This window comes from Danio rerio, chromosome 16 (genome assembly GCF_049306965.1).
Source record: "Danio rerio strain Tuebingen ecotype United States chromosome 16, GRCz12tu, whole genome shotgun sequence".
Taxonomy (NCBI): Eukaryota; Metazoa; Chordata; class Actinopteri; order Cypriniformes; family Danionidae; genus Danio; species Danio rerio.
The window spans coordinates 48,015,691-48,042,500 of NC_133191.1; the positions used below are offsets into that span (position 1 = coordinate 48,015,691).

At 34.1% G+C, this 26,810-nt stretch overlaps 1 protein-coding gene across 6 annotated transcripts in view; it reads right to left on the reverse strand.

The window, feature by feature from the left end:
• oxr1a (oxidation resistance 1a) overlaps nt 1-26,810 on the reverse strand; it is a 330,299-nt gene that overhangs the window by 144,559 nt on the left and 158,930 nt on the right. For 2 of the 6 annotated variants that reach the window (XM_073925234.1, XM_021466737.2), the window contains exon 1: nt 17,466-17,720. The exons of the other annotated variants lie outside the window; for them this stretch is intronic. In XM_073925234.1, the coding sequence (XP_073781335.1) occupies nt 17,466-17,598 (133 nt within the window). In that variant the 5' untranslated portion in view covers nt 17,599-17,720. Of the gene's footprint in view, nt 1-17,465; nt 17,721-26,810 lie in introns of those variants that run through there. 6 annotated transcript variants of the gene reach the window in all.

Sequence of the window (26,810 nt, forward strand, 5' to 3'; positions counted from 1 at the left end):
TAGACAGACTTTATGCCTCTTTGAGAGGTGAATTAATTTATAATCCTTCTTTCCAGAATTTTATGACCTTCATTTTATGACCTGATCTATAACGATGGTCTCGTTTTCAAAATAAGAGTCCCACATACAATACAAGGTTATATAAACTAGAAAATAAGTAAAAAAATCATTGTTGTGATTCTCAACAGGAAAACTTGTGGCCAATCAAACACTGCCGGGGCTGTCTTGTTTTAATGTACGGCATCCTTGAGTTACTAGAAAGGCGCCTTTAAATAAAATGTATTATTATTATTATTACAGTATATATATATATATATATATATATATATATATATATATATATATATATATATATATATATATATATATATATATATATATATATAATGTTTTTATCATTCACTACATGGACAAAATAGGTCTGAGGATGTTACATACTCAAATGCGGTGTTACATACTTAAATACAGTAGTTTGCAGATGTGAACTATGCCATTCTCTTTAATTTAGAAGTATTTTTAAAGTTATATCATTATTGTTATGAACTATTATGTGAAAAGGCATTTAGTACTTGTAATAGCATTGCTGAATGGCCAAAAGAGTTGCTTCTTTATTTGTATTTTAGCATGCATTACATAATATATTCAAAAAAACAAGTCTCATCTGATTTATAATCCTAATGAAATATCTGTGAAATGTTAAACAGGAAAGCAGACTCTTGTGCAATCATTATTTGCAGCAGTGAAAGGAAGGAAACGCTGGCGCACAGACACATGCCTTTCATTTCTTTAACAAATTGCCTCTTATTTTCTTTCTTCAGTTTAACGATAGTTGCATGACATTGGAACAAAACGACATTGCAATCTTTTCCTTTACTGCGATATATATTGTGATGTACAGTAAATATAGTTTTAGATCAATTGGGATGATTCTAGAAACAAATTCTGTATTATGATTACATTTTTGATGTTAGGACCACCAGTGCTACCAAGACAAAAGGTTAATTTCGAGCACTGTGTAAATTTTTTTATTTGTTAAAATTGATCAACTACATGCACAGTTTCTAGCGCATGTAAAACTGACAAAGTTAAATACAACAGATACAAATGAACAATGGGGAAACTCCGAAGGAAATGTGGATAGCGTAGTGGCGCAATGATGTTAATCGAATTATGTGCTATAAGATGTAAAACAGGAACAGAGTGGCTTTTTGGTTTCTTTTCTTGTGCATCCCAGCCACTAGCTCCCCATATGAAAGATCGTATAGCAAAGGGGGTAATATAGTCATTCAGCTTCACAATCTGTTATGTTGCAATATGTTTTTTAATAATGACGGTTAGTTCCTTTATTAAAAGCTCAGATTTGATTATCATAATTTGTTTCGTTGACAGAGTTTGAGGTTTACACTTATGTTTGTTTTATTATAAAGATATCAGATATTGTTTTTAAGATTTTTGCTTTTGACTAATAAAGCTATTTGGCTTAGTAATGTTGGTAAGTTAAACTAAAGTAGTTCATTTCATTATTTATTTATTTATTGCCATGTCAGCTACTAAGGCTATTTTAAAGGCAAGAGCATTTCATTAATTAACAAACATCAACAGTAAAAAATAAATAATTGAATATACAGTTTAAATAAGATTTTTCTGCTGAATACATGTTAAAAATTCTAATACTTTTTCTGGAGTCACTTTGTTAAAAATGTCCTTAAGAGAGTTCTTATCATAAAAAGTCTTTCTGGAGTCATTAAAAGCAGGGCAGTCCAGTAAAATGTGTTTTAACTAAAGTAGTTAAATCAATAAAAAAATCCTTATATTCCTAAATGTATGGTTGAAATATTTAATAATTATCGATACCAAATAAAATTAAATATCGTCCAGCCCAAGTAAAAATATCCGTTAATTAACAGGTTCTGTATGAGTTTTTTCTATGTACATATGCTTGCTTTGTGGGACATGTATCATCATACTTATTTTCTCTCTTGTTTTGAACTTGGATCTAAACCAAAAGGAAAATGAAACATTAACACTGACTCTATAGATCACCTTTGAACTTCATTGATTGGTGAAAAGCGCTGCAGTCCCAGCGGTGTTTATTTGGCACTAGTCTAGACTAAATGCTGGAGTAGCAGTCAAAGTTGACGCTTAGCGGATCAAACTTTGCCCCCCATTCAATAACCTTTTAAATTCTGACTAAGCATCCAGACCCAGCGAGCGTAAAAGGCCGAGGGAACTGTTTCCTACAGCACAGCAGCTGATCTTTCAGCTCCGGTCTGCGCTCTGGGTCTATTTTTTTCTTCTTTTTTCCCCCTGACCTGCATTATTTGTCCCTCTTTCCCGATGGTGGATATGGATTTAGCACTAAAGCTGCCACATGCAGTGAGATGAAGAATAGTTAGGGCGTCTCGGCTGAAGGGAAGTGTAGAGCTAGACTTCACGTCTCATCCCAGTGTGCTCTTTAGTCATGCCAATAAATCTGAAGACTTATTCCTTATGTCTTAGAAATCATGCATCATACCTCCCACAAGACAATCTGGAGCACAGTGAATATGTTCCAGATACTCTACTGGAATACTAATATTAAAAGTAATATAATAATAATCAATTATTTTAATTGAAATGTTAAATTTGGTTTGAAATAGTTTTTACTTATTGACTAAATTTACATGCATTTAATGCTTTATATATATTTATGAAAATTAATATATAAATATATATACATATATTTATTTTGTTTATATACACAACAGTTCTTGAATCCGATTGGCTGATAGCAGTGCGATATACTGCAATATCAGAGCTCATACAGCCTCTTTACTCTTGTGTATTACTCCGCCCAGAGTGACAGCAGATCAATAAACTCACTACAGTTTGACAAATATTGCAGCTTTTGAACTGTTGAACAACAATGTACTTTTAAGGCCTTTTTAGACAAGAATCTAGTTGTTTAGATTTTATTTATAAGCATAGCGCCTATTTTAAAAATTCATCATTTCAGGGATTCAGCGCATCAGCGGCCAGCCTGTCATACTGAGCATAGCAAAGATGGTTGATGTTACGCCACAAGATGGCGACAGCGACCGCATAAGTCCTTAGGGGAGAAAAACAGCAAAACAGCTGAACAAATCATTACAGAACAGGTAAGTGACTTACTAAGTTGATCTTTCTCTTTTATACATGTTGTAGTGTTGTATTTATAACATAGTAATCTGGTAGTGTTTGCTTTGCTCTAGCATTTTCAGGGTTAATTATTGTGATATCCTGACTATTACAGAGTAATAATGGAACATCTCTGTAGTTCTCTGTATGGAATTTCATGCCATTCAGCCTTATAATTTTAAAATGTGAGCAAAATCCCCTGTTTTGTCATCACTTTAAACATTAGGCTAGAGAATCATTCAAATATTATCTCTAAAGTGATGTGTGTGAAGTAGTAACGTTATTTTGCTGTTCTGACGGTCAGCTGCAGACGTGAATGAATGGCGCAAGAAAGTAGTACCTCGTATTATAGGATTTTAAGACTCTGCGTAGGGCTGAGAGATTTGGCCTAAAATCAAAATCTCGATTGACTGAACATTTTAAGTCAATTTCGATAAATGAATGATTATTTTATTTAATTATTTAACAAGTTATGTACATTAAATATGCTAATATTGCAAGTGACATTTGTGAATGAAGCGTGCATTACTTGATTTTAAAATAATTGAAGGAATCACACACTGTGCTATCTATGATTATTTATTGAACATCAATGTTGGACAACTGAAATTAAAACACACTGCCTTAAACTAAGTCACATTAAAATGAATAAAAATAACGTGACGTTAAAATAAATAACTTGCACTTTTGGAAACAAAATAAATAATTTTCAATGTTAAGTGTTTAATATTAAAAGTAGAAAATAAGCAGTTTCTCTTCTAAATAAATAATAAAAAAACTCAATTGCTACCCTGTAAATAATATTTAACAGTGAATTTCTTGAGTCTTCTGTAAACAAACATTTTAATCTAAATAATAATTTTATCGCAATGAAAAATTTGCCGTCTCTGGCGCAGCTTCCAACTATCATCAATGTAAACTCGCGGCGTGTAGTTACATTTTTTGAGTGGTACATGGGTATGCGCATGAAGCCTGCGCCAGACTATAACCGTGTGTTCGATGTAGAAGTATAAAGTAGTCTTAACACAACAGGGCCACGTGACTCCTCACACCGTAGGTAAAGTAATTGAATAAACTGACCTGGAAAAATTTGATCGATTATAGGTTCTGAATGTCGATTACATTTACTTTTCGATAAATTACCCAGCCCTAACTCTAACCTAACTTTGATTTTCTTTTTCTATACAAGATTACACCTTCGAACTGTTGTATAAATGCCATATCACACTCGTAGCAGTGTGATATGGCTGTATATCGTCACTGGTGGGACACTAAGGCACTCAGTCTGCGGCCTCAAGCCAACGAACGCCTCCCACCAGTGCCGATATACAGCAATATTGCACTGCTACTCATGTGGTATTGTTGATATATATATTTGTATACCATAATAAATATAAATTCAAAATAGAAAATTCTCTTATATATTTCTGTTTTTTCAGCAGTAGCGCCTGTTGATGAAATGTATCCCTTTTTGCAAAATTAATGTACATTGTAATGTACATTACACTCCCATTGTTCTGTCATTTACTATTTTATTATTTAATACTGTATATTCATGTGAAAAGATGATGTGCATAGGGACTCATGAATTGTTATTTTTTTATTTATTATCTCTTATCTTTTAATTCTTCCATTCATGATACACAAACTTAAATAACAGTTTTTTAAAAATGATTCACGCAATGAAAACTTGTTCTTCTTTCATATATAATGTAAAATATTCTATATTATGCAGTGCTTTTCTCCTCCAATGTTTTAGTGTGCTTTTCCTTGACGTGGCACTTTAAATATGAATTATTATTGTTTAATTCACACATCTTGTTGTTCAATTCATTATTTATCCCCCTACCAAATAGTAGTGTCCTCAGCAGTATAAGATCAGAGCTGAACTTGCAAAGCAAAATAGAGGCAGACTTTAGCCACTGCTTTATTCGATTTGCAAACTAAATAGTGCTCACTAAAGCAATAACCGAGTGGATGGAAGGATCTTGCTGCGATTAGTCACCCTGGAGTGAGTGCTAATGAGAGGCTCTGGTGCGGGTGACACACGCAGAGCCGCTGACAGTATCGGGGTTTGATTAATTGACCTGGGGTGGGTGTTAATGAGGGAAAGGAACAGGCCGTGTGGAGTTCAGCAGCTCTCCTGACGCAGCATTCTAACTACAGGGACAGCAGACACACACACACACTCTCACACATACACACCAGCCACTGTGACAGTCTGGGCCGTGACAACTGGCGGGTCCTTTTGCTTCAGCTGCTTGGTTCAGTGAGCAACTTTGCTGTGTTTATTCCCCTGGCTGTTAGTTCTCCCTTAACTAAAGGGGTCATATGATGAAAGAGGATTTTCTTTGTGCTAAAGCTGTCTGGTGGATCGTGTCGACATTAGGGGTGTGCGATATTAATATATATATATATATATATATATATATATATATATATATATATATATATATATATATATATATATATATATGTATATATATATATATATATATATATATATATATATATATATATATATATATATATGTATATATATGTATATATATATATATATATATATATAAAAAACAAATATATATATATATATATATATATATATATATATATATATATATTAGGGGTGTCAAAATTAATTGTTTCTTCGATGCATCGCGATGCAGACGCGGACAATTCGGTATCGGTTCAGTAATAATCATAACCAGTTATTACTGACGTCATTTACCTCATATGCGCTCTGTCGCGAGGAAGGCGATCACGAGTATTTACAACGCTCTAACTACTTAATACTCAAACTGTGCACAATTTCACTGTGTGTGTTTGCTGGATCAGTCTTTCACTGACATATACAACAATAACCCCTATTTCACTGAGATCGAGAGAAGGAAAGTAGCCTACTCTATTTCTCTCTCTCTCTCGCTTTCGCTCTGTCTCTCTCTCTTTCTCACACACACACACACACACACACACACACACACACACACACACACACACACACACACACACACACACACACACACACACACACACACACACACACACACACACACACACACACACACACCCAGAGGCCCATTTGACCTGCTGGGGTGGCTTTTCTTCTCCTCTCGGCTGTTTTACAGCATTACCTTTGGATACAGAAACGAGCGTGTGTCTGCAGAGTTTTCTCCACCATGTCTATCATGCATCAGCTGTGAGATCGCTGCTGCCGCCTGCCGCTTATCAGTGTCACTTATCTGAAGAGCGCAGCGCACAAGAGCCAATAGCTACCGTTTTTGTTGAGGGTGTGACCAATCAAAGAGGTGTAAGAGAACTAGACAAGGATCAGAAATTGAGCTGGATGTTTATATTTGTTTATATTATTTTCTTAATGCTCGTTTTGTTTAAAGTTACAGTTTGTTGTGACTGTTTGTATTAAACGACAAAATTGTATTACAAATAATATATAAATATATTCATACATTTTAATACAAGAAATGCTGCTGTGAAGAAAATATAAAACTGTGGATGGAAAGCACCGTCAATGCACCGTAATATCGAATTGAACCGAATTGATGGCATGATAATCGTAACCGAACCGAACCGTGAGACTAGTGTAGGTTCACAGCTCTAATATATATACATTTATATATATATATATATATATATATATATATATATATATATATATATATATATATATATATATATATATATACAGGGCTCGAAATTGCGACCATTTTGGTCGCATATGCGCCCGAAAATTAATCTATGCGACCGCATAATATATATGGGCGCATTAGTGCGACTGCAGATAATGGTTGTAGTGCGACCTGTTTTGATTTTTTCTAAAAACGTGCTGAATCGCTATTCCCTGCCACTATATTGGTTTATATTAGCTGTCAATCCCTCAAGGTATTCCGCTGTCAGATGACAGGGAAGGAGCTTTTATGACCACGGGAAATGCAAACGGCAGAAGAGTAAAAACTTAAAGCACACAGGTTTGCAAACCCCACCTAAAGTTGAGGCGCAGATGAGAGCGATCATGACACGTCACGTGGTGAATAATGATCCGCCAGCTGAGATCAATCGAGTACGCGTTTCTTGGAGAAGGCGCCCGAATCTCCATGCTTTGCATTCACTGCGTGTTCAGCGCAAATGTCCGCTAAAAGTCAAATCTAATACTGTACATTTCATCGCCAAAGAAGCATGTCTTTACCAAGATTACACTGAAACTGCGGCTCATAACAAAGACCGGTATTGCGCCGGTTTTCATCGCAAGAATCCTGCTCTTCGTGCTCATAAATTGGGTCGGCTGACTCGCCAGCTTTTCCACAAACACAGAAACATGAAGATCAGCTCAGACTGAACCTTTAAATTGACACAAACTGAAACCAAAACTTTTAAAGAGTGATAGAAGTGAGACTTTACTTACTTTCTTTTGTCTATTCTTTTTTGAGGTGTATATTATTTTTTTTTTTATTTACTGATGACTGTTTTGCAGCTTTCATCATTGAATTGAATGATTTATTATAATCTTTTGTTTGTTTTGTAGCAGAAATATTATTTATTAAATTGACATGCATATAAAAACAACAGTACAAAATCAATATTTCTTACTGCAATGCTTTATTTTACAAGGCAGTATCATAATGAGAAATGTAATTAATTGTTACTATTATTGTTATTTTCATCATCATTAATATTCTATAGCCTAATTATTAGACAAATATCAATGTCTTCGCAGCATTAGTTAGATAGTTGTTTCTGGTTTTTGTCAGTCCTATTGATGTTGTTTTAAAATACAATAAATCCCTTAAAAAACTATTTGCAGCGGTGCTCATTCATCTTTGGTGGGTGCTCCTAAATTTTTTCTGGTGCTCCTAAAAATTTTTTGGTGCTCCTAAATATTTGAAGTTGGGAGCACCGGTGCTACCAAGTAAAAAAGTTAATTTTGAGCCCTGATATATATATATATATATATATATATATATATATATATATATATATATATATATATATATATATATATATATATATATACATACATATATATATATATACATATATATATATATATATATATATATATATATATATATATATATATATATATATATATATATATATATATATATATATATATATATATATACATACATATATATATACATATATATATATATATATATATATATATATATACATATATATATATATATATATATATATATATATATATATACATATATATATACATAGTATATATATATATATATATATATATATATATATATACAGTATATATATATACATACACACACACACACCCACACACACCCACACCCACACACCCACACCCACACACACACACACACACACACACACACACACACACACACACACATATACATATATATATATATATAGAGCCGAATTCAAATTTATTAGCCCTCTAGTAAATTTTCTTTTTCTTTCTCAAATATTTCCCAAATTACGTTTATTGGAGCAAGGAATTTTTCACAGTATGTCCTATAAAATTTTTTCTTCTGGAGAAAGTCTTGTTTGTTTTATTTCAGCTATAGAATGAAAGCAGTTTTAATATATGTATATATATTTTTTGGGACATTTTAAGGTCAATATTATTAGCCCTCTTAAGCAACATTTTTTCAATTGTCTACAGATGAAATTATCATACCCTAACTTGCCTAAATAATCTACAGTGTTTCACCAAGTTAAATTTAAGACTCTAATAGACATATTAGGACCATTATACATGAAATTTAAAGATTTGTTTTGAAATATCCCAGTTAAAAAAAGATTTTCACTTACCCAATCAAAACATTAGAACAAATGAATACATTTAATAATACAATAAGATTAATTTACTTAAATTTTTTTTAATTAATTTTTCAATTATATCCATTCACAAACCCTATTACCCTTACCAAGAGTAGAACAAAACATAGCTGTCAATTACTTCAGTCAACAATAATAATAATACTATAAAGGTCAGGTCAGCATCCTCAGCAGTAAACAAACATTTATGCAAATGTTACTGTAAGGAAAGTAATCAAATGCTATTTTTAAATAAAAAGTTAAGTTTTATCAAGATGGATTGTTGGTGATTGTATGGGTGTTATTAGCTAGATTGTGTATACATTGCCAAAGAAAAATTAAGACCTGTTAAAAAAAAAGATTAAAGACCTACAACACAACATTTCAGTAGATTCAAGACTTTAAGGCTTAAAATTGAGCATTTATCCCCCTTAAGCAATGTTTTTTTTGATTGTCTACAGAACAAACAACTGTTACACAATGATTTGCCTAATTACCCTAAGTTGCCTAATTAACCTAGTTAAGCCTTTAAACGTCACGTTAAGCTGAATACTTGCTTCTTGAAAAATATCTAGTAAAATATTATTTGCTGTCATCATGGCAAAGATGAAATAAATCAGTTATTAGAAATGAGTCATTATGTTTAGAAATGTGTTGATTCAAAAATCTTCTTTCTGTTAAACAGAAATTGGAGAATAATATATACATGGGGTAATATTTCAGGAAGGCTAATAATTCTGACTACAGCTTAATGTCCCATAATGCAACCATAAATAAGTAGAAAAAAAAACTTGTGAATCACGAAATATGAAACATATTAATTAAAAGATATTTTTACACTGTTATATCACAAAAAAAGCAAAAACTATTCTTTGAAACCTTTTAACTATTCATTAACATTCCATTTATATTATAGTTATTAAATTAATAATATGCATTTTAAACCTCATGGCAATTCGTAACTTTTTGATTTAGTGGCTGATTCGTATGAATTCGTACGAGCTGGTTTGTACAATTTGTTACAATTAAATGCTAATTATATGAAAATATTGATATAAAATACAAACATATAAATACAAATGTTGACAAATTATATTATATTATATATTATATTATAATTATATTATATTAACTATAGCTGCACAATATTGGAATAATTTGACAATGTGAATTTAGTTTTTCTGTGACATATACTGTCAAATGAATTAAATTTTACCAGAAGACTTGAATAGCTCATTCATTCATTCAATTTCTTGTAGGCTTGGTCCCTTTATTAATCTGGGGTCATCACAGCAGAATGAACCGCCAACTTATCCAGCAAGTTTTTACGCAGCGGATGCCCTTTTTAGGTGCAACCCATCTCAGGGAAACATCCACACACACATTCACACACACACTCATACACTACCCAATTCACCTGTACTGCATGTCTTTGGACTGTGGGGGAAACCGGAGCACCCAGAGAAAACCCACGCGAATGCAGGGAGAACATGCAAACTCCACACAGAAACGCCAACTGAGCCAAGGCTCGAACCAGTGACCTTCTTGCTGTGAGGCGACAGCACTACCTACTGCACTACTGCTTCGCCCGACGTGAATAGCTATTTAGAAAAAAAATCATTAATTTGGATTGACTGAGGTGTTCTTTTTTAATGCATTGCATCTGCACAAATATAATCATTTGCAAGCCTATATAAATTCAACAGAGCAAATTTAAAAGTTAAATAAACCATGCTTTATGCATTTCTGGGGAGTCTAACAGTGTTCGGGTACAGAAACTAAAATAATCTAATGTAAAATTACACGGTCTGTCATATAAATCATTTAAAGTTTTTTTTTATTAAAAGTGAAAAATTTTGCTATTTTTGTGTCTAAATGCTTTAAACTTTTGAAATTTTCACACAATCAAAAGGTTTAAAAAAAAAAACTGACGATATTACGCTATATTATGGTTAAACTGTGCCATGACTCCAAACTGCATGTGTCCTGAATTGTGTGTTTGATGAACTATAACCCCTAACTCAACATTGCACATCCTGCGATGTTACTATTGTATATATACCAACACAATCTCATGGCAATTCGTAACTTTTTGATTTAGTAGCTAATTTATATGATTTTGTACAATCTAATTCGTATAATTAAGTACGATTTGCTCATCCCCCAATGACGGTTGGGTTTAGGGGTGGGGTTAGGTGCCACGCCTCTTTTTTAAATCGTACAATTTCATACGACTGAACTCGTACGAATTAGCCACTAAACTGGCAAAAGGTAAAATACTTACGTTTTCTCGTGAGATCAGGCTGGAGTTATACATTTATATATCGATGCTGAAGTTATATATTGTGCAGGCCTAACTCTAATCCACACAGCTTTAGCTTAAGTTCTTGGAGAGGCAGTTTTACAGAAAGAAACAGCATTGGTCCAGCGCACGGTTATACCTGCACTGGCATCCACACATGACCACTTGGTTTGGCACAGCATAGCTCTGGCTAATGCACCGAGGAATTAGTCTTAACTCAGTAATGAAAACACACCCACGCATCCCATTCATCTTTGGGGGTGATCTAGAGAAAAAGCAGGACGCGTCTTGTGCCTCCCACGTCCGTCTAAAGCCAGTGCAGATGTATGCTAATGGACTCCCTGCTCTTCCAGCACAGCATTGGCGCGGCCCACTCATCCTTCAGACCCGCTCCTCTCTCTTAATGAGGAACCAGAGGCACTGAACAAAAACGCCGGGCCATTATCTCATTGTTTTGGGACCACATGCAGATTTAAAAATAGGACGAAATATGAAAATTCCAACACTGAGCATTTTGGGGTTGATAAGTAGGGCTGTACAATTAATCGTTTCAGCATCGATATCACAATGTGTGCGTTCAAAATAGTCAAATCGCAAGATATGCAATGTTGAGTTGGGATTATAGTTGACCAGAAACCACAGGCAGCAAAATCCCTCTATTCTCTTGTGAAGCCATTCGAAAGTAACTGAAACTGAAATTCCACTAGGCTTGGCTCCAAAACAGAGCACATTTCTATTGACCACTATAATTACGATGACCAACTTTACAGCAGAAAAAAGCTGTTTACAGGCTAGTACACAAAACTATTTTGGTTAACATATTACACTTCATTACAACTGTGAGGGGGTGATTTTTTTATAACTCATAATTCTGCATAATTAAGGGTGTGGCCACTTGAGTGACAGCTTGGTCTAGCAGTTCGCTGTCATGTCACCTCAGTTGAATACAGCAGATTAGCTGCAAAACTTCATATTTGTTTATGTGGCTTTACAAAATTTTCTTTTGAAATTACTTCTTACAATTTTTAGGTAATATTGCATGCTGTGTAGTTTGTACTTAAGTGTGCTCACAAACCACAAGTGGCATCCATTTCCCAGGTGAGTGAAATTCTAAAATACCACATCTATAAATGTATTTGTTTTATTTAGGATCATTTATCATTTCTATTTTTCTTTAGACCTGTAAAGCACTCCAGAATCTGACAGATTTATTATCTGTAGGCTATAGAACAGTCATCTGAAATGTCATACAATGTTATGCCAGGATTTTATCAATAGCCTTGCATTTACTAACACACCATGAAAAACACCATAAGAACAGTGTTTCCCCTACCATTATAATAGAAGGGCACCCCGCTCTCCCAACGGCTTTCCCCGCCCCCCCCTTAAAGTCAACTTAATTAAATTTTTTATAGAGCCAGATCACAACTTTTAATTAGCTAAATAGCAGTATGTAATATCTTGTTTACACAACGGCATGAAGAGCTCCAAACTGCGACCATTTTGGTCGCACATACGCCCGAAATTTAATCTATGCGACCTCATAATATATTTGGGAGCATTTGTGCGACTGCATATAATGGTTGTAGTGCGATCTGTTTAGGTTTTTTCTAAAAATGTGCTGAATCGCTCTTCCTTGCTGCTATATTGATTCATATTAGCTGTCAATCACTCAAGGCTTTACGCTGTCATATAACAGAGCTTTTGAGACCGTGGAAAATGCAAACGGTTGTAGTTTGAGGAAGACGCGATGAAAAGCACACAGGCTTGCAAACCCACCCAAAGTTACAAATAACGGCGCTGATAAAAGTGATCATAATAAATGCTGATCCGAAAGCCAAGATCAACAAGTCATCACAGAATTAGTTATAGTTGTTTCTGTTTTTGTTAGTCATAATTGTTGTTTTCAAATACAAATAATCCATTATTATACAATTTGCAGTGGTGGTCATTCATTTTTGGTTGGTGCTCCTACATTTTTGAAATGCTACCAAGTAAAAGCCCTGTACAAGCTTTTCAGCTCTGTTGCACACTCTAACTCTGCCCAAATTAAATTCAACGAAGATTACGTAAAATGTTCTGTCAAATATGTAGACAGCATAAACAGGCAGTTGTGAGAGGAAACCAGACACTGCCATTTATAGAGTCTCCTTGCTAGTCCTACCGAAAGAACAAAAGTGACAAACACATGATCCCCCCCTGGATAAGTTGGTGGTTCACTCCGCTGTGGCAACCCCAGATTAATAAAAGGACTAAGCCGAAAAGAAAATGAATGAATGAATACTTCTGCATTCTGTTTGTGCTGCTCTGCAATAACACTTTCAAAACGCTAGCTGGTACAGGGGTTTCTATGTTTCTTTACTTCTCTGTGTCAAATTTTTTGTGGGTGTTTTGTAAACACCGGAAATACCTGTAATGCTAACTTACTTTACAAGCAGCTCAAACAGGCTCATTCAGAGACGGGGACAGGGGGGGTGAGCAACAACCTTAATCATAAGGTAAATACAAAACAAAAGTGTTCAGCTAAAGCTCCTTCATAGGACTTAACACTTTCTAAACACTCGCTTCAATGGGCTCGCTGCTCTCCCTAACTCTCGACTCCACCTACATTCGTCACTGCTACCAAGCCAACCAATTCCATAGATTAAGCTGTGCTATGGGTCGTTGCAATGTATTGATTTTATTCTCGATGTACGAATGAGGGCAGCCATTGGAATCTAATTGAATTTCCATTGGAATTTCTGTCTCATTAACTTTCACTGATTTTTAGACGGTAAACGTTCTGCTGCTTGATGTAGCAAACTGATGATAGCTTTTTATATTATGCTACTTTTTATGTATAGTCATGAACACACTTGTTTGCAGAGCAAGTAGTTTGACCGTTTTCTGCCGTTTATTGTTCCTAGTCATTTCTCCCATAGGCAGCTAAATTAGAAGTTCTAAAACAATCGATCCGCACAACAATAGCTACATTTCTTCAATGGTGCGAGTCAGGGTCGGCGTCAGCCATGGCAAAGGGTATTCGACTGTAAGAAGGCTGTGACGGATCATTCGCATGCAGAAGTATAAATCAGCCTTAAATCATGACTGAATGTTCAGTTTTGGGTGAACTATTCCTTTAAATATGAAAACTTTTATCATTGATTCCCCTTTACACGCCAACAGTGCTTCATTTTAAGCACCAAGCAATGCAGAAATATGATTTCCTGCAGTCAGATATGGTTTACACAAGGATGAGATTCATCTGTTTTCACCTCTGTGTGTTTTAATCCATTTATCCAAATAGGCTTATATGCTACCATCAGTATTGCGCCGCTTTGATAAGTGTCAACTCGAAAGCACACAGCAATCCCTTTATGTTTCTTATTGAAGGTTGTGAACTGATGGTGCAACGCCATTTCCTGCACTGTGGCAACTTCACAGCGATAAAATCCTTGCATTTTACTCTCCTCTGGCCTAGAGTCGAGAGGCAGGACAAAAATCACATGCGAGGAGATTGCAAAAGTTGTGAACTGAGAAATCAAACGTTGCTTGATTTCTGACATTCCCATACTAGACACGGTTTGATGCAGCATTTTCAGAAGGACTCAATAATGATAGATGATGCAATGCCAACTAGATTTTATCCAGTAGTTGCAACACAAGTGTGTGTGTGTGGAGGGGGTGAGAAAACGGCTTATTACTTGTACTTTAAGATCTATAAGAATCTATAAAGTAGACCTCAGAGAATTTATGTGTTTTTTTGTCCTGTTACTGACATTCTGTTGCACACAGGAAACTTCTGTCACAAAACAATATTCCTTGCATGTGTAAACATACTTGGCAATAAAGCTCTTTATGATTCTCAACATTATAAAACGAAAATGGCATATATGGTTTCTTAAAACTGTGGGTCAATAAATTTGTTGGAAATTAATACTTATTCAGCAAGGAGACACTAAATAAATCAAAAGAGGAATGACTCGGATTGCTACAAAAATCAATTTTAAATAAAAGCTGACCTTTTTTAATGTTAAATCAATCAAAACATTATAGAGAATTAGAACAATTTAAGTAATGACGCTGAAAATTTTGATTATTGATATGTTAAATCAGAAGTATTATTAAATTATATAAAATATGTATTTTAAATTACGATATTTTCAAACGATTACTGTACAACATGAAGGGTTGTCTTCCAAAATCCTACTTAACCAAACTTTTGAATGTGTATAGTTAAAACAATAAATAAAATAATGCCTCTCCAAAAGGGCTGCTCGATACTGCTTGTGATTCAATTTGCAATATTTTTGTTGAGTATTTCCATATAGCGATATTTCTGGGGATCTATTTCCCTAGATACATTTTTTCTTAAAATTATTTACTCATGTAATGATCATGTTAAAATAAACAGGTAATACATATTGTTTTAATCTAATTCAGGCACAAAAAAATCAAGGTGCAAACTTGACTTTAAAACACTATAATGTGTCTGTCTGAAATAGTCACATCGCAAAATATGCGACATTGAGCTGTGATTCTAGTTGATCAGCACAACAGTTGAGAATACATGAGATTTGTGGAATCATTGCAAACTGTCAATAACAGAGTGCAATTTTAGCATTTGCATATGTTTTAAAGGCATTTCAAGAGAGTACCTGTAATTATTCTTTCTTGCAATGTGTTTATTATTTTTTATACATGATTCACACCTCACAAAATCACCCCAATCTATCTAAATTAATGGTTTATTTACAAATATAGCTATTCAAGCAATCTAATGAAACTGTATTCATATCAGAAGATATATAAAGCAGAAAAAATAAATATCACAATGTCCAATTTTTCCAATTGTGTGCAGCCCTACTATGATTAGTATTTATTTAGTATTTATTTTTAACTCTCTGCTCACCTTTAGGCCGATTAAACAATTGCAAAACAGCACCTACTAAATATTAAGACCCTTTCTGATGTCGGCGCAATAGCCTAGTGGTTAGCGCGCCGACATATGGTGCAATAGCACGTCAGGGCGTTGCGAGTTCGAATCCCGGCTCGATGACATTTCCCTACCCCCTCTCTCTCTCTCTCCCACTTTGTTTCCTGTCTCAATACTGTCCTATCTAATAAAGGCAAAAAGGCCAAAAACAAATCTAAAAAAAAAGACCCTATCTGATTAGTCAAATGTGCATAAACAACCTATCCATGCAAAACACACATGCGTGCCACATAAAACAAATGTAATATATGTGATTTGGATATTGCATATATTTAATTTGCCTTCACTCATTTATCAGACACTTTTATTCAAAGCAACATTCAAATATTATCATAAGAATATAAGAATGTTCTGCTATATATTGCAGCCCTACCTTCCAGGCAATCTGAAATCTACTTAATTTTAGTGTTATTTTGCAACATTATGTTCTGATGGATGCATCTGCCCCACTATTAGCCAACATTTACTGTGAAAAAAACAATATAGAAAAACTGCTACCAGATGAAACATGACTATCAACTAACAGCATTTACCATCATATTTCCTTTAGTGGTCCTCTGGCTTAATTAGTCTCTGCAATTAAACTGACTCACACCCCACTGTGACAGGAATACATAACACTGAGTGTGCTGTCAATGCAAGTACTCAAAGCCCTAGTAAATAGACCACGAGTCCACATTTATGGACATAATTTTTACCTAAAAATACATCATATCAAAAGATGAGACTTATGCTTTATTCTAATTGGGTTCCAATAATAATAAGTAATACTAATATGCCAGAATAACAAAGATAAATAAAAAATGCATGTAAAAACACCTTGGGCCATAAGAGGCTATTATAATGACACAAACTTCACACTTCAAAATGAAGAAGCTTAACAGACACAACAAATGTTTAGCTACAAACTTAAAATAAGTCAGAACCAAAATAGACCACTAAGTTAACAATTAACTAAAGCCTGTACATGTCAACACAGGCTGAGCGAACAAACCTAAAACTTTACAACAGCAAATTACTTGAACATTAACAGCCAGAACATGAACTCTTCTCACAAACCCTGATCAGTCAAATCCCATGCAAAAGAGCAGCTGACATGCAAAACTCCTAAAACATGACTCACTGTATCTCTGCAGCCATGTTGCGCTATCAAAGTTTACAAGCCCATTACGTTGCTCAAAACTTTGGAGAAAAAGATAAAACTATTAATACCTGCGGTGTGTGTTTCGCTTTCTTTTTCCATTGGCGTTTCTGCATCCGAGTAGTCTTTAAACTGAACTTCTCTCACGGTAACAGGCCAGATTTTACCAGCGATCGCGTCTCTGAACGACTGAATATAATCCATGATAACGAGAAAGTATAAACATCTAAAATGACTTAAAACAATATGGTAACTATAACTTATGTGCACAGATGAGACCTCTGACACACGCGAGCAGAATCAGGAACTGACAGCTGCCCGCTACTAAACTTTTCGCCGTTTGTTGTTACGCTACACGCAAGCAACGTGACGCGACGCTACCAAAACGCGCCCTTCTCTACGCTGCAAGTGATGGAATGCTGACGTCAACGAAGGCTGTGATTGGTCGATTAGCCGCGACGTCATGTTTGCGTCGCGTTTGCAGGAACGCGTAGCGAAATACTTGAGGGGAAATTTTGTAAAATTACACGTATCTATTTAAACATTTTAACTTCTAAGTTTACGACTATTTATGTTTATTAGCAGGAATTATGGTAATTACGCTTGAATAAAAACCGCCTAAACAGCAATCACAAAGCAAAACTTCCAAAGTACTAATTGCAACATAATACAGCTGACCAGGTACAATTTAATATCATGAACAAATGACTCTTGAAGTAAGCTGAAGAAACCCTTACAAAAATGATCTATGGTTTTATTAAATGTATTTTAAAGGCCTTTTTATGGAATATTGATGAACAGTTTTCATAAAGATATGCTAACTATGGTAAGGCTAGTGTAGGTCAGTTGTGGTTACCATCTACAAAAGCCATATTTTGGCGTTTTTTTCCTTCATGTTTTCACCAGAAAAACATAAAACATTGTATATGTAAATGGAAAAATTATTTGATAGATTTTAAAAACCTTCAGAATATTACCAAGTTTGTTTACAAAAGTTTAAACAATTTGATGATGGCTATATTCATTAAATAATGTATTTACAATGTGTTTGGTTTTAAGTATATAAAATGCTTTTGTGAATAAATAAAAGCTAATGTTTTCTCCATGAGGGAGCTTAGGCATATATTACATTATCGAGTGATATAATGGCTTCAAAGCTCTCTATTTATTTTCACACTTTTAAAATAGGCTATACTGGTTCATGACCTATTATCAACCCAATTAGCCTAAAATATCTCCATCAAAGATGATCGTATACCATGTTACATAACTTTGAAGTTTGTGCTGACTAAGTTGGCGGTTCATTCTGCTGTGGCGACCCCGGATTAATAAAGGGACTAAGCCGACAAGAAAATGAAAGAATGAATGAAGGCCTATTTTTCATAGAATATTATGAATAGTTCACCTAAGGATATGTTAACAGTAAGGCTAGTGTAGGTCATTTGTGGTTACCATTATTTAACTACAAAAGCCATATTTTGGCGTTTCCCCCCATGTTTCATCAGAAAAAAAATGTAAATGGGAAAATTATGTATTTTATAGACTTTAAAAACCTTCAAAATATAGATGAATAAGTTTGTTAACAAAAGTTTGTAAAAATTACCTACATGGAGTTTAATATACAATATGATAATGATGACTATACTTATTAATATATTTACAATGTGTTTACTGTTTGTTTTAACTATATAAAATGCTTTGTGAATAAATTAATGCTTTTTCCATGAGGGAACTTAGGCCTATATACGCTATTGAATGAAATTGATGGCTTAGCACTCTATTTATTATCACAGTTTTCAAATAGGCTATGATACTGGTTCATGACCCAGAAATTATCAACACATTAAGCATAAAACATCTGTCACAGATGATCGTAGCATGTTACATGATTATTTACCACGCCTCAGGCAGATTTTGATCTGTGATTACTCAAAACACACCAGCACATACTGCTATCACATGACCGTGTCGTGTCAAAATAACAGTAAACCTTGAATTCAGAGGAGGTAAATTAAGCAAACATGCTGTAATTATGCAGAGAGTCTCAATTATATTTCAGCTTGATGAAAACAGCTTGCAGGGAAGGCGATCAGTAGATCTCCACCTCCCCAACCACATCTATACGGCTCTGATGATATGAGAGCCACCACTAATTGCAAAGATTGTTCAGTGTCTTTTTAATTCATCAAGTTAATTACATCCCAAGGGGTGACAAATGAAATGTGCCTCTCAGGCCAAATTTACACACGTCCCAAAATCCCCAAAAAGCCATGAGAGAAACTCCCTCTGCTGGTCTGCCATAAAAACTGCACACGGATAGATTTTGGTGCCTTGTTCGGTCCAGCTGAGTTTGCAACAAAGATGGCATGCATAAAAGCAACTGCTGATAAAAGACTTCATGAAAGCCCATTGTTGTGGAAACAGCTAAATCTGTTATCAACGGAGTAACACAGAAGCCCGACATCCGGCCAAAATAGTGTTTAGAGGAAAAAATGAGAACAATAAAGTCGTATCTGATGGATGAAACTTTCTGCTCATACTGACCAGGCATTTTATCATTCCTTGTATTGGTCATATTAGTGCAGAAACTGGGGCGTAATTCACACTATTATAATATTAGTATGGTGTTATAGTGTCATTTATATTCTATTGTAGTTTGTATACAAATTTTACACAATTTTTAATAGTTTAGTAACCATTATTAGTAGGCCTAAGTATTTATTTATTAATTGATTTACTTTGTTAGCTACGCATGAATGTATGCATTAATTTGAAACATTTGAAAAAATATCTTAAAATATTTTTTTGGTTTAAATACAGTTGTACTCAGAATTATTAAACTCCCTTTAATTTTTAAATATTTCACAAATAAAGTTTAACAGAGCAAGGACATTTTCACAGTATGTCTGAGAATACTTTTTTTTCTCTGGAGAAAGTCTTATTTGTTTTATTTCAGCTAGAATTTAAAAATAAAATATTAATAAAAGCATTTTTTTCGATAATTAAACAAACCATTGTTATACAATAACTTGCCTAATTATCATATACTGCCTATTTAACCTATTTAACCTAGTAAAGTCTTTAAATGTCACTTTAAGCTGTATAGAAGTGTCATCATGTCAAAGATGAAATAAATCAGTCATTAGAAATGAGTTATTAAAACTATTATGTTTAGAAATGTATTGAAAAAATAATTCTGATTGCAGTTTGTATTTAATTAAATATTTAATTGCAAAATAAAACAATAAAATGGACAAATGTTGCCTTAATAAGCTGAAAAAACATGTAAATTTTTACTTTTCTGTTTTGTTCAGCTAATTAAACAAAACCACTATGCATCACATTTTAACACTATGCAAAAAATCTACTGAAAACATGATTCTTATTTACTTAAATATCAAATAATATAACATTGCAGCTGGAAGGGCATCCACTGCGTAAAACAAATGCTGGATACGTTGGCGGTTCATTTCGCTATGGCAACCCTGGATTAATAAGGGGACTAAGCCAAAAAGAAAATGAATAAATGAATAGCAATTAATAGTATTCTGTGCTTTTGTTGTTATCCTTTTATGGAATTTATCAGTTTTAAGTGAACCATTGACATTTTTTATTTTTGTATAGTATTTTTTTTTAAATTTTTACTTTTTATATTATTCAGATTTGTTTTAAAACATTTGCACTACTTCACGGTAAAAAAATTATGACAAAAAGCCAAGACATCAAATATTTATTATGTTGCTTTATTTTATTTGAATAAGTTAATCCAGTTTCCACACTTTTTTACATTTATACCAAGTTTAATATGATATTTTGTAGTCAGCTTGATTGATGAAATTGACTAGAAAAGTTAATTTGATTCAACTGAAAAATATAAGGCAGCAAGATTTTTTTAAGTGTTCAACACTAAGTTTTACGTTTAAGTGAAATGTTTAATAATGCACTCACTATATTTTTACTGTTTTAAAAATGATTAGACTAAAAACAAAAACAATAATGACAACAACAACAACAACAATACACTATTACATCAAATAGGGGAATTTCAACCATGAAAATAATCAGTGGGTAAGCTGAATGTTAACTATTTTTTTCTGTGCAAGATCTATCATACATTTCACCACCATTTTAAAAAGACAGAATTTACTGACCGGATAATTATAAAAAAAATATAAAACATTATTCCATGATTAGAAACAAAATTATCTGTTTGTTCCTCATAGAAAGTTGCTGAAAGTTGTTCAGAACCCTTGGATTCAAGTCATAGACTTGTCAAGACTACTTGTAATGTAAAAATGTAAAATGACATTTCATTTAAATTACACAAAAAAATACTGTTTAAGGTGTTTCTGCAGGTAAACTGTATACAGCATAAAATAAAGACCTCTTGTTTTGCTGTCATGGCATGCCAATTCAAAACCAGCATATAATTCATTATTTCTTAAAAACCAAAACCTCGAGGGCATTCCAAATTTTTGTGTGCTGAACACAAATTACATTCACATTAATAATACATAGCTTTTAATAATACAAAACATACACTTTTGTACATTTGATGCTGAAAAACTGAAGCATTGAAATGTAAACATTATTACATATTTTTAGCTACAAAACATAAAATATTTATTGATTTTTTTTATGAATAGTTCTTGTCTAAATGCACTTTGATTCATCATTTTTAGATGTCTTAACCATGATTAAACATAACTTCACACTCTCAATTTCCTTCAGTTTAGTCCCTGATTTATCAGGCATTGCCACAGTGGAATGAACCGCCAATTACTCCAGCATAGGTTTCACGTGGCAGATGACCTTCAGTCACAACCTAGCACTGAGAGTGACCTAACTTGTGAACCCCCCAGTGCTGGGTGACACCCATATGCTTTCACATTGACATTCTTACACTATATTGACAAATTTGGTTTTATCCAATTCAACTATACTTGTGTGAGGGAATCAAGAGTACCTAGAGATTAAACATAACCTGTTTACAGTATAATGTAATAGATAAAAAAAGAATTAATATAGCACAATATTAAAAATATTAAGACACTAAACGGAGTTTCCGAGTCAATTATTTCACTCCTACCTTTACTTAACTAATTCGTTAAAAGTTGTGTACAGTTTAAAGATAAACATAACAAGTGCATTTATGAAAATAACCAACAAAAGTAGTCAAAATGACTGATGTGATCCTCTATACTATGGATTCCAAAGATTTATTTTAAAGTGCACTAATAAAATTGACCCCTTATGTGATTTTATGTGCACGAAAAAAAATTATTCATTGGATTTACACAACTTGATTAAATAACTGGTTGCAAACAACTTATATGGGCTGAATTTAAACAAACAAATGAAATTGAACCATACTATATTTCATTAATTAGTTTAAATTTAGCCCATATAATTTGTTTGCAATCTCAAAAAAAAAAAAAAAAAAAAAAGTAGTAAACCCAATGAATCTTTATTTTTTTCAGTGTGTTATGTGAATTATATTCCTCCATATTTTCAGTAACAGCATGACTGGCTAAAATATTGATTTGGAACAAGTCACGGGTGAGTAAAATTTCATTTTTGGGTGAACTATCCTTTTATGTGTAATATATAATCATGAGAGGATGTACAGAAACATGCCACTGATTCGAAGGTTCTCAAAGCTGTGTTGTAATTAAAGAGCAGTTTAATTTGACCAGCACTATGAAAGATCCATCACTCTCAATTCACAGACGAGAAATAAAGTAAGCCCTATTAATGAGGCAGATTAAAGCAGGGTTTCCCTCCCAACCAATATTCCCGTCTGCTCTCACTGCGTTCACTGGACGCCTTCTCCTATTTCAATTTCCAGAATGGAAGAGAGTCTGGGGAAATAATAAGGAGCACACTGAATTAGTTCATTTGTTCTCTATTTATAGTGATTCCTCAAATGATCCAAAACGAATGAGGCAGGATTTTATTTCTATATATATATAAACGCATGCATGCTGTAACCCTTAATTAGTTTTAAATTTAACATGAATCCTGCACCAAATGTTTGAGAAATTGAACTTGACGAGTAAATGAAATAAAATTACTTGCCAATCTGCCAGTAACTTCATTAGGAACTGTAACATAAGGCTTCAATTGAACTGTAAGATGGCTCTGACCCTCGCTGATATAAGATATGTGCAAAGACAAACAAAACATTAAGACTCAAGTATATGTTAACTGCTTTTGTCAGGAAGCCTTCTGAGATGTTATGTCTATACATATGGGTGTTTGACAGCAGGAGCCAACCTTTCTTTAAACAAACAGCTACACATTCAGAGTTCTTCCCAAAATTAACCCAAAACTACTGTAACAACAGGAGTCGGGTGCAGAGGTGAGGGTCCAAACGGGATTTGTTAACAGCTTGGTCAGGCAGGCAATGGTCAAACAGGAACAAACTGAATCATGAGGGTATTCCAACAGCGAAATTGTGGTCACAGACAGAGGTTGGTGCAGGCGGCAAAAAGAATAAACAAAGAAACAAGGCCAGGATCTAAAGGCACGGTAAGACTAAGACTCAGCAAAGTGTGCATGTATGAGAGGTGAATATATTAGTCCAGGTAATCAGTCCATGATGAGTTTTCAGCTGTGAGTAATCAAGAGTGATGTGGAACTGGTGTGTGTGAGGTGCATGATGGGATGTGTAGATCATTTAAGTGGCGGATATGTAGTTAGGGTGACAATAAATGTTTTCCGTTGCTCTATAAGGCCTAGATTGCTGGTGATCATGACAACTACAAACTTTACATTATAAAAGTCCATGTAAATAATTTGGGGAAATTAACTTGCCAAAGCTGAATCTACAGTATTTCATCAAAAGTAAAATAAAATGTGAATACTGTGAAATATTAGATTGATTTTAAATTGCTTGACTATATATATATATATATATATATATATATATATATATATATATATATATATATATATATATATATATATATATATATATATATATATATATATATATATATATATTATTGACAGACTGCAAAGTTTAATTTTAAGCAGTCATTAACTAAAGGGGACCCATTTTACACTTTTTACAACATTTAAAATAAATATCTGATGTCCCTAGAGGGTGTATGTGAAGTATCAGCTCAAAATACCCCCTAAATAATGTTCTATAACTCTTTGAAACTGCTCCTTTTAAGCTTTGCTCCCTTTTGGTGTCGCTTTAAATTCAAATGAGATTGCGCTGTTTTTCATAAGAGGGCGGAGCTACAAATGCCTGCATGTCAGCATAGTGGCAGATTCAAGAACAGAACTAATGTCCTATGCTAATGAGAATGTCACTAATGGGTGCGGCTTTCCCCTTTTGATGATAAAGGGAGAATGTCAATCAAAGTGTTTCTTTTTAAAAATGTTTTATTCATACATTGTAAAACACATTACAAAAATATATAAAAAAGATAATATAAACATGTAACAATAAGCAAATACATTAGAGTAATTTGAGCAAAAAAGAAAAGAAAAAAACACTAGTGCAATCCTATACAGAAAAAAACAAGTCTACAATGTGCTGACCAAAAATAGTATCAAATACCAAGCGAACATTGGGGGGTGAAACTAATTTTCATGTGAAGCAACACACCCCTAAAACAACGACCTGTGTAAAAATTCTGAAATGTGTTGAGGAATGAGAGGCATCAAGGCATGTTCAAATACAATTTTGACCTCTTGGATTTCTAGGAAATCTGAACAAACATAGAGTGTAATAACAAAAGAAAAGTAATGAAAACGTCTCTGTTATTCATCTGTTTTATTTATGAGTTTTTCAAGGTATATGTATTGCAATGCAAGCTGAATAAAGTATAAAGAATCTTGCTAAATTTACTGTCATCACGACAAAGAATTAATGAGAGAGAAAGAGAAAAACACCACCAGAACTGTCATCTCCACATTGAATGTGTCCTAAAACCACACACACACACATACACACAAACACAAGGACGAACATCTGCACATTACCCTGAGCCTCACAGTTTACAGGCCCAATTAGACAGACACAAATGGAGCAAAAACTCACTCAGGCTGGGCAGATGCAGCTAATAGAGAAGGCACTGAAGCTCTGCTGCTGTAATGAATGAGCACTAAATACAATCAGATTACGCCAGAAAGACCACCATGCGCACCACAGCTGTATTTCAGATAAAGATAAAGTCCAAAATTATTTATGAAACAAAACAAAGTGCATTGGAAGGAATCATATAGAGATGTGGAAATAAAACACCAGTTTATAGTTTGACATTTTGTGGAAAAATGTGGGAAAAACATTATTCTTCCCCACTGATAAATCCAGTTTAAACCAGCCTAGGCTGGTTGGCTGGTTTTAGCTGGTCTACCAGTCTGGTTTTAGAGGGGTTTTGGCCACTTCCAGGCTGGTTTATATGCCATTTCCAGCCTGGTCTTAGCTGGTCAGGCTGGAAAGTGACTAGCTAAAACCATTTAAAACCAGCTTGACCATCTTGGTTTAAGCTGGACATAGCTGGTTTTGGCTGGGCTACCAGCCTGGGTAGGCTGGTCAAGCTGGTTTTAGCTGGTCATCTCCCAGCCTGTCCAGCTAATACCAGGCTGGAAAAGGCTGAAAAACCAGCCTGGAAGTGGCCAAAACCAGGCTGGTCGACCAGCTAAAACCAGCCAACCATCCTAGGCTGGTCTAAGCTGGATTTTTTTAGCAGGGTTTTTGTATTATTCTGTGCATTACTTAAAGCTAGTCTGTAAGTATTGCCTCTTTGTTGTCATTTCTGATTGAAACATGCAATTGGTGTTATTTGGGGAACGGTATTTGATCATTATCTAGAGGATGATAATGTGTAACACTGCTCTAAAAGAGGTTGGTTTCGTGATGTCATTCATTTCGAGTGCGCATGTGCACTAGCTTGGGCAACCTGAAAATATGCCGAATTCGTGTGATTCAGATGTTTAGAAATGACAGATGTTGTTTAATTGTATTGGTGATTCCAAATATGTAATGTAATCATAAGCTTGGTTAGCAGTTTCGAAGAGTTTGATGTTTCCCTATTCAGACAGAATGCACAAGCATACTGCCTGAGAGACGTTTCAAAGATGGCCGCCGAGTGAAATCACTTGCCTTATAGGGACATTGGTAGAAATAAAGTGAACATTCAAAAATACATAATAGCAGAACACCACAGTTTATTGTAGTCACTGGCACAGAGATCACACACACTAGAGATGCGCGGATGGCGGTTACAGCCGCGGAATCCGCAGATAAACCGCGGATCGGGCGGATGACGTGACGAAAAATAATATTTTAATTAAATTCGGGCGGGTGGTGGGCAGTTGTACTGTTTTTGTACACATAGCTGGCGCACCAACGAAAAAGCCTAGGACTGACTTCACAGAATGAGAGGAGGAATCGGATA